The sequence below is a fragment of the Euprymna scolopes genome, chromosome 9 (genome assembly GCF_053919585.1).
Source record: "Euprymna scolopes isolate OS-2025 chromosome 9, ASM5391958v1, whole genome shotgun sequence".
Taxonomy (NCBI): Eukaryota; Metazoa; Mollusca; class Cephalopoda; order Sepiida; family Sepiolidae; genus Euprymna; species Euprymna scolopes.
This window is the reverse complement of record NC_136490.1, coordinates 152576121-152591066: the sequence shown is the minus strand read 5'-3', so window position 1 is coordinate 152591066 and position 14946 is coordinate 152576121. Positions and strand designations below refer to the sequence as shown.

Genomic DNA, 14946 nt, shown 5'->3' with positions numbered 1-14946 from the left:
TCAAGGAGAGAGCTTTGATGACCTGTGTGAAAACTCCTTGTGGGCCAATAATAATAATAATAATAATAATAATAATAATAATAATAATAATAATAATAATAAACTAATGTAAAAATATTGTAGTAAAAATTGAAATAAAATGATTAATTAAAATGAAATATGGAGATAACATTGCTATTAATTAAAATTGCTACCAGCAGTAATGAGACATAATTATATTGAGCGGTAATTAAAATTAAGAAAAATGTAATAAATTCAGTAATAGTCCTAATTATAATTATTATCATTATCATAATACTAAAGATAAAACGTATAATAATAATAATAACAATAATAATAATAATAATAATAAAAATAATAACAATAATAATAATAATAATAATAATAATAATAAAGATAAAAGTATTTTAAAAGATGTCAAAATTTATAGTACTAATAAGTATTATAATAATAAAAGTAATAAAAAATATATATAATTATGATTTTAATAATTATTTCAATAATGAGACTAATTAAAATAGTGATAACTAAATGAAATAAAGATAAATTAAATAGTAATAGTGAGATATACATATAATAGTAACAATTCCATTGGTCTCACTACTAACCCTATTAAAAATAACAGTGACAATAATGACAGGAATGTTAATGCATGATTATAATAATATGAATGCTATGTTATTATGAGTTTTAGGGAGTAAGAAAATTAATAATTATATATAAACTATTTAGAGATCTGATTTAAATAAAATGCGATTTATTAGGCAGTTAATGTTTCAATGGAGGCTAAGCGATTTAAAAATTGCAATATTGTATTTTTCCTTATGTTAGCATTGATTATGTTTCTGCATTGAGGAGAAGTTATAATCAGATAAGCAGAGATTACAAAATTTGGGGTATATGATTTGGATTGACTGATATTGGGATAATCAATAGAGAATTTGCTGCATAATAATAAATACGAAATCTGCATAAATGAAAATATATTTAAGCGTATTTTACGACCAGGAAACGCCAGGCGTCCTGCTAATATATATATATATATATATATATATATATATATATATATATATATATATAATTGATACTCGATAAAAAAAAAACTTACGTTTGATTGATTTTGCGAGAAATTGAACATGTGTATTGTCTCTGACCGATGCCAAAGTGCTATTGATTGAAATACAAAACTGTTGAGCTTCGGCCCAGGTTTTCGTCTCGTTCAGCAGAAGATAGCACTGTCCATCGAAACCGATCCACGGTCTTGAATCAGATGGACAAATGGACACATTACCTTTTAAACAAAGATAAACACAACATTAACTTATTTTTAATGCAAGAATATGTGGCTGCTACGATAGAGATGAGCACTTACCGGATTCGAAGCTCCCACGATGTCTTGCTTGTCGAGCGGTCATTTGCAACACGGAAGAAATTTAATTTTTAGAATTGTGATTTCTTTTTGTGTTGATTATTTTATGCCTGAACTAGATACGACAGGAAAGCGCGGTGGACATGAATAGATGAAAAATAGATTAGTACAATTGATAGTTTTGGTAATGTTGTTCTAGTGTTGTCTGTGTAACGTGAAAATGGACAAACAAATAACAAAAATAAATAAATCCGAGTCGGCTTTTTATTCTTCTTTGACTCAAGTAATTTATTACCGGTTTTTTTTTCTTTCTCTCCGTCTCGATACCAGCTTAAAAGTCTCTCGTTTCTGCTCCACTACACACTGGCCGCAGACAGCCATTTCTTATACGTCCATCTTTTTCGACCCCACTCTTCTCGAGGTTTAGAACACCGTTTTTGTGTCAAAAGGATTTCCCATCTGTTGCATTAACAATGCCGTTTGGTTTCGTTGGGTTATTTAATGCCGAATCAAGTACTTTTCTAAAAAGGCTTCCGTGTTTCAAATTCTTCATATCTTTAAATATTTGAAAAGAGAAAAGAAAAAAATACTAACATAGAATTTGGTGCGTTTTAGGTTATGAAACCAGTATCTTCAGACAGACACACACACACACACACACACACACACACACACACACACACACACACACACACACACACACACACACACATATATATATATATATGAGCCAAAATTAGGTGGACAGAATTTTCTTATTACATATGTATGTATGTATGTATGTATGTATACGTGTCAGGTCATGTCATATGCTACTGGTACCATGTAAACCAGTACTACCTGCCTCATGGTCGGGTTACCGGCGGCTAAACTGGTTCCCCCACCAGACTTGTTTAGTGAGGAGGGCGGCTAGTCTCCCTGGAGGATTAAAAACAAGACCTTTCAAAGGGCGAATGAACCCTTTTTCTGGGTCAACGGCCAACTAGCACCGTGTGTATTTGTGTGTATGTATGTGTGCGCTGGGGGTGGAGAGGGCTCCCGTAAGCCGTGGTGAAGGCAACCTTTCTAGGAGAAGCAAATCTCTGATTTAAAAAAACAAAAAGCGGAGACCAGTACCCGCATTAAGCTGGTCTGCAGTTTAACATGTTGCTGGCTATCTTGCTCTTGCTTGTTGCTGGATTTCAACATTTTTGAACGGAGAGAGAGACTTAGCTGTCGTACAAAGCTAAGACTCTGTAACATCATCTGTGTATAGATACTCCCTCAAGCATTTGTCTATAAAAATGGTCCTGTGGCGATGGAAAAGTTGTGACGTGTGGAGGCTTGAAATGCTGGAAGCATGTAATAATTGATCTCAATGACAGTCTTTAGTGTGCGTCATGCCTGCTTGAGTGTGTGAATTCACCGGTAGAACTAAAAAAAAGTCATGTTTAGGCTTTAAGTGTATGAGGGAGTGGCGCTCGTCTGACAAGACGTTGCAATCATCATGTATATGTGATCTCGAAATAAATATTGAGATCACAGATACATATATGCACTACGGCAATATTGTCCACTTAATTTTGGTTCACCTAATATATATATATATATATATATATATATATATATATATATACTAGATGTACTCTGCCACGCATTAATGTAGCTTAATTTGGTAAAATGGAAAAACATCTCCCAAAAAAAGAAAATGCATGTTTTTATATGCTTAATTTTCCAATCCTTATTACACAGTATTTTCTGTTGTTCCATTTTTTAGCAGATATAGAGATTTTCTGGTTTGCCGACTCTATTACACGTAACATACAATTATTCATGTGAGAACCAGTCAGTGTGTAGATGTAAGCTACACAATTGTAAAGATTGTTTCTGGACTTTGTTGATGATTATTGCAAACTAGAATCGAATTTTGGATTTGCAATCTCCTAATTTGAAATGACGCATCATAGGGATTCGTGGAATGAGGATATCTTCGCCTTTGAAAAGCTCTGTCAAGCTTGGTGCTTCCATTATATTTCTCTTTAATTTTTTACTGCAAGACGCTTTCCATTGCAAAGCTTGGACTGGTTGATGTTTCGCAACATGATAATTGGTGCGCCAATTGTTAATTGCAGTGCATGCGGTGGCATTCATGACAAATCTAGGGAAATCAAAATTCTGTTGGATAATTAACCACTTCGTCTGCTTCCACAACAGTGTCGACGGACTTGTATGTGACTACCTCATTTGAAATTTTAAGCTGAATAATATCGTTACGTTGATGGACGTCTTTGTTTTGAGCCGCAAGAATAGCTCGTTCACTCAGCTAACTGGAAATTCTTATAATTAATCAACGAATCACTTGACTAATTCTAAGAGTAAATTCACAATCTATATTTTTTGTCATTTGTCTGGACATAAACTTTATTATTATTATTATTATTATTATTATTATTATTATTATTATTATTATTATTATTATTTGATAGTAAATATACGAAAATAAACAGTATTAATGTAATAGCAAAATAGTAAAATGCAATACACTTGTATAAAACGTATAAACAAATATATTAGTTTAACGTTTAAAACATATTTACTGACCAACGAATCACGTAACTAATTCTAACAGTAAAGTCGCAATCGATATATTTCAGCATTTGTCGGGACATAGGATTTATTATTATTATTATTATTATTATTATTATTATTATTATTATTATTATTATTATTATTATTATTATTATTTGATAGAAAATATATGAAAATAAACAGTATTAGTGTAATAGCAAAATAGTAAAACAATCGCTAAGAAAAAAACATTACGAAAAAATAAACGATTTTTTTCGCGTTCAAAATGATCGACTTTTGCCGAGAATAAATGATGCCGAAAAATGTTTTTTTTTTTTAATATTGTAATATTTTTTTCGTCTTGAATATATAAAAACATGCTTAGATTAGATGAAACTTTATCGCAAAATGGCGAGGCAATTGGTTCAGCTGTTTTTAGACTAATTTATAGATGGTAATGGCGATTGTAATGTTTGCAAAGATTTGTTGGTATTATATTTTTGACGGCGTCCGTGGGACTCTTGAACATAATTGCTGCATTCATGTCGAGAAGGTTTTGCAGAAAACTGTCTGTTTTCTCCAATTGTTGAGCTTGCTGTTTTTTTTTTTAATTTTAGACAGTTGTAAATGAAAGTCTCAGTACGAAAGAGTTCGTTACACATTTATTCATTCAGTATTTTTAATTCTACTCACCTCTGTATTTTCATATGATTTTATTTATAAAAGCTTTACATATGTATTGAGTTTTTTTTTTTTAATATTGTTTTCAGTTAATGTATTCAATATACTTGAACTTACACACACATACACACACATATACACACGCGCATATATATATATATATATATATATATATATATATATATATATATATATATATATATATATATATATATATATAATGTTATAGGTTATAGTATATTATGTAAATCACAAAGAAACGTAAAGAAACAAAATTTTCACAAATTAGCCAAAAAAATTATTTGCAGATTATTGTTTGGATCTATTACCATGTTTATGTTGTCTTCACATAATATCAAAATATTTTTATTCCATGTCTTAGACTCTGTAGTTTCATTTTATTCATAATAATATATAAAATATTTTATTCTTAAACTTAATGAATTCAAATACCAAATGAATAAAGAGATTATGCTGCTTCTTCATTTATTTAATGTTATAAATTATCATGATTATATATATATAAATATATATATACATGATATTATTATTTAAAGTTAAGAATATTAAGACAATCTATTATAATGCGGTTCATACAATAGTGCTCAATACAAAATATAGCCAGATATGCTTTTTTTATTGTTTTTATATAGACATTTAGGTAATGCTACATAATCATGGAATATTGCTTTTCCAAAAGTTTACCTTAATCATTAAGATTAAGAAATGAACTTTTGAAAAAGCAACACGGCCTACTAAATTTTTTAGTTATCTATAACTAGTTGACTGAAACATATTCATGGTTGTGTACGATTCTAATATGATTAAGTAAAAACAAATTAAAAAAGTATATATGATTATATTATATAAATGATTATGTTTATACCTACAGACGCAATATATATATATATATATATATATATATATATATATATATATATATATATATGACTTTATTTTCTATCAGTTCGTACACTGTCATTCATTAGGGCTTTCGTTAATATTAATTTGATATGATGATGATAATAATACCCACCTTTAAAATCACAAGTTTTGAATTTATCGCCAAAAGCATAAACTGCAGGAATTGATATTCCTCCAAAAAGTAGATCTTTACAATTATTGGCAAACTTTGCAGATTTATCTGAAAGGTAAATAAAATAAGTCTTTCATTGATTTTACTGCAGTAAAATTTAAAACCAATATCAACAAATACATAAACCATCGTTATAATATTAAAATCCTTTTCGTTCCATACATCGTTTGCAATCCTTCCACCCTCATCATTCAGCTATCGAACCCATTAATCTTTCTTTTAAATAAGTTAGAAAATAATAAAAAATAGAAACTGTTTCTATAGAAAGTTTCAGCCTCTATCCTATCGACGAAATGCTGCATTCCTCTGCATGTTCTACAATAGAGCTTTCTACCCCAGTAGTTTCTTCTCCAGAACTGCTAGGCTTTGCAACTCTTGTCTGGGTCCCTGCATTCCCAACTGTACTGACATGCAGAAGTTCAAGTGTAATGTAAACAGACATCTTGCTGCCCAACTCCCTACATAGTACCCTTGTAGCTTCTGTCCCTGATACTATCCCCCTACATCAAAGTCGCAATGTGCCTTGTTCGGGGTGAAAATGTAATTTAAAAAATACTGATGGAAATTACATAACTTTTTTTCTTTTTTTTTTAACATTCATACTTATAACATACCTAACCCATTGCCATCCATATCCCACTAATAAGTAATGTTTATGCAGTTCTAATGTCTTTCACTTAATGTTATTAAAAAATTAAATCAATGTATATCATAAATTAATTCACTAATCCGTTAAATATAAAATGTTAGTATTAAAACTATTTCAATCGATAGTCATAAGTCATTAAGATATACTTAATTTCTGCTTAATGTCAAATTGTAAATTAATTGGTTACTGACATTTACTTTAAGCTTAATTTATTTATTTATATTATTTTTTATCATTATTATTATTATTATTATCATTATTATTATTATTATTATTATTATTATTATTATTATTTATTCATTTATTTATTTATTTTGAAAGTAGTATTTTTTAAATTTCACATATTACATACTTTTAACCAGTGTAACATTAATAAACATTTTACGAACTTGTTACTTATTTAAGTATAATTTTAGTTTAACATTGAATATATCCTATTTCACTAATAATTAGGTTTCAGAGTTTCCTAATCTCATAATAATATGTTCTATTAGTTATAAATAAATGAATGTATATTTAAGTGAAATTTAATTCTAATTTTACTTTAAGTTAATTAAGAATTATAAATATTGTTTAGACCTAATATTATAGATTATGTTTACTTCCGATTTTCTCATACTTTAGCCCCCCCCCCATCCTATGTTTTTCTACCACCTTAAATTTAACTCATAATTCCATATATATATATATATATATATATATATATATATATATATATATATATTCACCCTGCACTGAAGATTCCCGAAATGATGAAACACTAGTGTCTGTACGTATTTAATTATTATTGTAAAAAAATAATCATGACAGCCCCTTTAAGAAACTCGTTTCTTATCGTTGAGCACTTTCAGTTGAATTCAGTCGATCAATTTAGCTCTGTTGCATAGATCATCGTATAACGATTAGATCACTTTCTGACTGACGTAAAGAACATTTAAAATTAAAAGTTTTAAATTCAACGTTATTTCACGCGGTTAATGATAGCCGAATGGATACGGTCTTTGCTAATCGAGCCAGAGATGGCTCGTGTTGTCGAGTTCGAATCTGTCGACTGGCGTTGATCGTGACACCCTCCACTGAAGATCCCCGAAAGGATGAAACATTAGTGTCTGTAGGTATTTAATCATTTAAAAAAATAATTATATATATATGAAGTTATATATTTGGATTTTACCGTCACTGGATTATTTATCTTCCACCAGACTATCCATTCATGTGTAATCACCTTTTTCTTCACCATATTCCCTCTGCTTCACATTTTTTGTTTTCAAGTAAGATCTTTGACTTGTTGTTTCATCAAATACCTTTGCATGCAAAACCTGATCCCGCATTTTGCTAATTTCTACCCTCTGATGAGAAGGAAAGTATTTCTTCGAAACTTCGCGGATTAAGGACTATCCACTTATCTAGTGTTTCCTTTTCAGATTAAATATGTTTTTAACTCTTTTCAAAGTGTTTTTTAACATGTTTTATTAACTGTTTGCTCGTATATATATATATATATATATATATATATATATATATATATATATATATATATATATATATATATATATATATATATATATATATATATATATGAAAAAGTAAATTACTGGCGTAATTAAATGATTTTATATGTATATTTTAGTAGTGTATCTACATAAATAGCAAGTTTGAACACTGGCGAGGCATATTTTTCTGTCATTTTTTATTGAAAAGTGAACTCTAGTATGAAATGTAATCGTAGTATAAAAGTGTACTTACCAACTTGGTAAACCGCGAAAACCGGATACTTGCCGCATAACTGATTTGGCTGAGCTGTGCACACATCATTGGCGCTACATGAAGCCTCGCTGGTCATATTGTCTGCACAAAAACAGTGATACTTCGCCAACAAAGCGTACGTTTTCATTCTTCCACGGCACAATTCAACGCACATGTTCACCGTCATGTCTTGGCTTGCCGTAACAGCAAATCGTCCATCGAAACTGTCGTTGTAACAACCACGGAACACTAAAACCACAAAGTCAAAAATAATATATTTTGTTAAGGAAGATTTGGTAATTGTTTGTCTGAAGGTGAAACGATACCATTAATTCCATATTAATAATGTGTAACAGCGCGGGCGTGCGTGTGGCAGTTAAAAGCAAATGACCGAGACGGTTTCGAGATGATGTCACGGCAAAGAAGAAGAAGAAAAAATATAAAAGAAGAACGTGGGCGGAGACCCGGGATGACATCAGAGACGGGAACGGTATTCGAAAGAGATTTGAGAAAGTGATATTCGAGAGGTATCGAAATAACGCCAGAGAAAGGCAGAGATAGATGGGTTATGCACGGTGGCCGAGAGCGACAGGAAAAGACCTGCAAACAAATGTCTGTAAATAAATGTCAGTTGTTTCACTAAGGAAAAAAGTAAGTCGAGTTATTCTTTTCTTATGCTTTTTGCGACGGAGTTTACAACGTGTTGGGTTCCTACATATTAAGGATTTAAAACGTGTGTAAAACATGTTTAACGTTACAAATAAAGATTTGGTATCTGTTTGAAATCGAAACTATACTATTATACACTTTTAATACGTAATTAGATTTTTTTCCTATTTCACATATGTACTGTCTTTCGATTCTCAATGCATGGGTGAGTGGTAGTGTAATATCTATTCTGTTCTCATTATATCATTCTCTCGGGCATTATCCCCTCCTTTGATGGAGAGAAGTGTAGTATCTGTTCTAATGTCATGAGACCATACTCCTAAACATTATATCCTTCTTTGGTCGAGGGACAGTATAGTGTATATTCGTTTATTATGATAATACCACTCGCCTCAGGCATTACATCCTCCTTATTTCATTAGTAGAGGCTAGTGTAGTATCTATATTAAGATCATAATACCATCCTCCCAAGGAGTACAATCCCCTTTTTGTGTCATGAAGTGTAGTATCTGTTCTATTTTTATGGCACTATCTTCCTAGAAATCACATCCTCCTTTAAGGGAAGTCTAGTATATTTGTTAACATTCAGGAAAAAATATTAAATAAAATTGCCTTTTTATAAAAGTTTCATTTGCTTTGTCCGCGGAACCATCAAAATGACGACGTAATGAAATTTAGAAAATACTAGCTGTGGCTCAAGTTGGCGCAATGGAAAAAGTTCCAAAATGAGAAAAAGCATGTTTCTTATAGCTTTAATTTTCCATTTTGCATGGGTACACATTTTTTTGTTGTTCCATTTTCTTATAGAGAATTTCTGGTTTGATAACTCTTGAATACGTAACATAAATTGTCCATGTGAAAAAACAAAGCTTGGATTGGTTTATATTTCACAACATGATAATTAGTACACCAAATTTCAGTTGCAATACATGCGGTGGCATCCCTGGCAAATATAACTGTTGGATAATTAACCACTTTATCTGCTTTCACAACAGTGTCGATGGATTTGTATTTGACTACGTCACTTGAAATTTTACATTGAATAATAGCATTAAGTTCATGGGCGTCTTTGTATTGACCTGCAAGAATAGTTCATTCACTCAGTCAAGTGGAATTCTTATAATTTGAATATCTGCAAAAACCTTTTAAACTAACTATTCTTTTGATTAAATAAAATTACAGAAATTACAGAAGTTAAAAGTCAAAGAATTTTGCCCTTATTTCTAATAAGCTGGCACTTTTTCGTACCCAATTTCCCATAAGTGATGCAAAAAATTTTGTGCGGATCGAACAGTCTGCAACTGGATATGCATATTTTGAGTTAAGTTTAATGTCTTCACATGGAACAAAAAAGTAGAGTATTTGAGGCAAGCATTTATTTCATCTGCTGATGTTGATTGAAGAATAACAGGTAACATTTGTCTGAAATCTTCTGCAAGCAATATTACTGCATTCCCAAATGGTCTGACATTGCCACGCAAATCTTGCAAGGATCGACCAAGAGCCTCAAGTGATATTTTGCGTACCATTGTCCATTCATCCTAAACAATAAGTTTGCATTTCTGCAATATTTTTCCCCATATTGGATATTTTGGAAATGCCGAACATGAGATTTTTGAAAAATTGAATGTTTTAAAGTAGAATAAATAATTCTTCTACTTGGCAGCAAGGTCGCAGGTATTCCTCATGCAGCAAGGGCTAAGGCTATGTCATTTTGTTACCAAATGGCTGCCAAAATCAATTTAATTAGAAAGGTTTTACCAGTTACTTCTGGTGCTGTTCAAGGTAGCAGTAATTTCCAAATAACTTCTATTCTCACAGTCAGTAAATTAGTTGACTAAAATAGGATTTATCCATGTTTTGACAATGCCTTATTCACTGTAATTAATTTACGAGACTAAAATAGGATGAGGGATTAGAGATGGACAGATAGAGAGGGAGATATATAGATAGAAAAGAGAAAGTGAGAGGAAAATAGAGAAAGAGAAGGAGATAAAGAGATAAAGGGATTGATAGATAAAGAGAGAGGGGGAGAGTTAGAAACAGAGGGATGAGACAGAGGAAAGGAGAGAGATAGAGGGAGTTAGAGAGAGAAAGGGGCTTAAAGAGAGATGGAGAGGGTGATACAAAGAGAAAGATAAATTGAGAGAGGGAAAGGGAGAGATGGATAGAGAGAGATATTAAGAGAGGAAGAGAGAGAGGGAGAGAAAAAGGTGAACTACACTTCACCCTTTTTTTCCTCGTTCAGTAGAGAAGAAATCTTTCGAGACTGAGGCAATTTTAATGTTTTGTTACTATCCAGAGTAACCCTATATATATATATATATATATATATATATATATATATATATATATATAGTCATTATCATACAGTACTGTTTCGCTGTTTCACAGCTCATCAGTGCCGCTAGACAGGCAACTGCCTGAAGCCAGGATCGAAACTCGACCACCCAAATGACAGTCAAGGCTTCTCATCATATATATATATATATATATATTGCAATCATGATAGGAAGACTTTTATTATTAATGATTGAAAGTAAAATACGTAAAACACGTTTTCAAAAAAGGAGAACAGGAAAGAAAAATAAAGGGGAATTCAGCTGCTCGGTTTCTCCCTCATATTTTCAAAGCTATATCGGGGGATTTACGAATTAAAAGGAAAAATCAAATATATGTACATTAAAATAAAGTTACGTTGCGTTCTTTCATGAGTAAAAAAAGAGGGTAGCGATTAAAATAAACCAACGTTATGATGTTCGAAGACCCTAGAGGTTAATCATGTTCAAACCTAAGAGATATTCCCATCTGTTTGCAGGGAGAAGGCTTCCTCAACCGAACCTGAATAGTCTCTATCTTTAGATGGAATGTGGAGTGAGTATGACTCAGAATCGAAAATGAGTTCGTGCTGATATTCGCTACACATGACGGGTTTTTAATGAGATAATCAGTTATTGAAGACCCGTATGTATTGGCAAGAACGTTCGTTGCTGCTCGGTATGTTCCATTTCTGATTTTGTATCGTACGTGCTGTTTAACTCCCCCATCTAATCTCAACATTGTTCGACTCACGTAGCTGACACCGCAAGTATACTTAAAATCATAAAATATATTAGTATTATGACGGGGTGTATATATATATATATATATATATATATATATATATATATATATATATATATATATATATATATATATATGCAAACCGTCCCGACCAAGCATTATCTGGGAGAATTTTAAGCTTCATTCTTTACTCATAACAAACTATTATTTGCAAGCGTATTTGACGTATTCGCAAAATTCGGTTTGAAAGCACCTGTGGAAGACGTTTAAAATTAATTGGAAAAGTCTAATTTCTTTCAAAAAATTAAAGAATAAAATCAAAGTTGTATTTCTTAATACGCGGCTAATTTGGTAAAAACATAACTTTACTGAACAAAGTTGACGTTAAAAACTTGTTTTTTATTGTCTACAATTTCAGGCTGGTAAATTTTTATACCTATATTTTTTATGTATATACCTCTATATCTATGTATATGTGTGTCTATTTTTTCATATATATGCATATATATATTTTTAATACTTTACTCAAGGCAAATTTATAATTAAAATTCAAATCTATATTTACTCTTTTTTTTTCTATCTACAACCTATATTGAACTTCTTATCAACTTTAAATCCAGACCTTTTATTTTAATTTTTTTCAGATACATCTGCCTTACTTTTAATGCTAGGTTTAGTTATGGTGTCTTTTAGATTTAATAAAAACCCTTCAAAATTTGCTGACGAGGAGACCTTGCTTATTAAAAAACTATATGTAATTATTGTTCGTAACTGGATGTTTACCACAATAAAAAGCATTGTTTTCCGAAACGATCGTACAGATAATTGATTTTGTTGTTGTTCCTTTTTATGAAACGGATTTTTAATTTGGTTGAAATTTAATTGTTCAAATTTAAAATTGTAAATCACATTACTTAATATATATATATATATATATATATATATATATATATATATATATATATATATATATATCATGTGGGTGCGTATGTAAGAGATAGATAAATAAATAGAAATAGAAAGAAAATAAATCACGATTGATATTACCTGGATCTTTTTCGCAAATGAAGGATTCCCGTAAACTATGAGTTTCCCATTTGTTGCTGTTTGGTGTCCACACGACAGAATCGTATTTGTTTTCGGAGATTTTATTATAGGTCACAGGTTGGCCATCCGACCAACGAAATACGCCCATTTGCCGTACTTTAGCGAGCCCAATCCACCACCGCGAGATACTCTTGAAGACGCTGATCTTCTTGATCATCTCAAACAGGCGAAACTCCTCGTCGGCATCATTGATCGACGCGACATAAGCGTCATTCTTGATGCACTGCTTCACGGCGTCCTTGTAAAAAATACGATTTTCGTAGAATTTGTAGCAACTGTCATGAGAGGCCAACCAGGTCCGAGGGCATGAGTGTGCGTCTGAAATAGAATCGAGCGATGAAAAAAATATAAAAAAAATGAGTTTTGAATTTTGTTACTTTCCGTTCTGAAGCTTATCTCTAAATGGATCCAAAATTGATTCGTATTAAACATGAAGTAATAGATATGTCCCGAATTTCAGATTTTAAAAAAAGTATTTTAAAATGTTTTAGTGAGCACAATGTAAGAACACACTCTACTCATTTGAAATTCAAATATTTCAGATTTGCATTAAATTTTATCTATAGTCACTAGATACCATACATACAAGATTCCCTGAAGTACAATTTCGTCTTAACACCCTTTAGCTTAAACCTTAAATTTCAGACATTTTCTAAAATCAAAATCGGTAAATAAATTTTGATCAAATATGAACAAGATTGTAAGAAAGTAGGGAGGCGTATTAACGATTGTGAAGTGATCTCTTCCCAAAGGGCCCTTTTTCACGTAAGACTCAATCCTCAGTCATGGAACCGAAGTGTCACTTCTGATCTCGTCCAAGTCACTATTCTGATTGACAATGACCAGATGTGTTCTTTTCAATACAGTAAGAATCCCGTTGGTCGCACAAGTCAGTCTTCAATTCGCTGCCGGGTGCTGGTCAATTCTTCTTGCGTCAGGGTTGATAAGCCGTCGCCTCGCCGGTCGGTCGTACGCCAAGGAAAAGAAACAGTAACTCACAATTCGCCCTCCAGCAGGAAGACAATTCAATTCACAAGGAAAGAAAAACAAACGGCTTCTTTTTAGTCTACTAATTAAATTCACAAAAATATGTATGTATGTACAATTGTTCTTACAGTACAATAGTAATAAGTCCGTAAAAGTCACGACTTCTCTAAGTCGACAGTCTTTATGCTTTCTCTTTCTTTTAGCAGTTCGGTGTCAGCAAAACGGGGCGTTATGGAGAGGAGGAAGCGATAATTCGGCTCTCAAACTCGATCAATCTCAAGTCTCGTCTCCCAACTACCGTTCCTTAGCTCTGCACTCGATTATATATGCCGGGGTGGGATGAAGTTGTGTGGTCCCTACAAACAATCAACCACGACAGTTTCAACTTCCGCCATGTTTCGATTAGTTTCCTTAGAATTCCTACTAGAATTGCACCTGCAAGTTTGCGAGCAGTTTATCAGGCTTCCGGGATCACACCCGTGATCCTGAGGTCAGGTGAGCTGTCCTCGAGGTGTAAACATTCATTCTCCAAAACATGAATTATCATTATTTGCACCGGCTCACCGAATATGTTTTCGCTCAACTCTTAAAATAACATTGTTGTTGATAGATTAAACAAAGTTGTCTATTATTTTATTCTTTTCTCTCAGCAGGAATTTTTGCTGTCGCCCGGGCACACCATACTTAATAAAGAGTCACGTTTATTCGTTTTCTTTAGTGAATTATAAGTTAAAAGATATCCAGAAAAATGTTTTAAAAGAAAAGAATGTTGGAAAATATTTATGTTAAATACTTAACTGAGGAATTTTGGCTCAAAGAAAAACGTTGTGTATAGAGGAAAAGCATAAATAAAGCTAGTTTGGAATTTGTTTCAGTAAACAACGATGTGGCTTGCGTAACAAACAAGCTTGTCCACTCTTGCTTACGTCAGAGACACATAAGCCAAGAGAACTTAGAATTAGGGGTTAGTAGATAACGGAAAGCTGAAGAGACCAGTTGGGAGTTAGCTAGGTACTGGGTTAGTTAGTAACA

General features: G+C 31.8%; 1 protein-coding gene across 1 annotated transcript in view; it reads right to left on the bottom strand.

Moving 5' to 3' along the window:
- LOC145284935 (uncharacterized) overlaps positions 1 to 14946 on the bottom strand; it is a 175649-nt gene that overhangs the window by 98768 nt on the left and 61935 nt on the right. The window contains exons 12-15 of the mRNA XM_080134033.1: positions 12868 to 13245; positions 8089 to 8337; positions 5634 to 5741; positions 1109 to 1291 (exon numbers count right to left, since the gene is read on the bottom strand). Of these exons, the coding sequence (XP_079990159.1) occupies positions 1109 to 1291; positions 5634 to 5741; positions 8089 to 8337; positions 12868 to 13245 (918 nt within the window). The remainder of the gene's footprint in view (positions 1 to 1108; positions 1292 to 5633; positions 5742 to 8088; positions 8338 to 12867; positions 13246 to 14946) is intronic.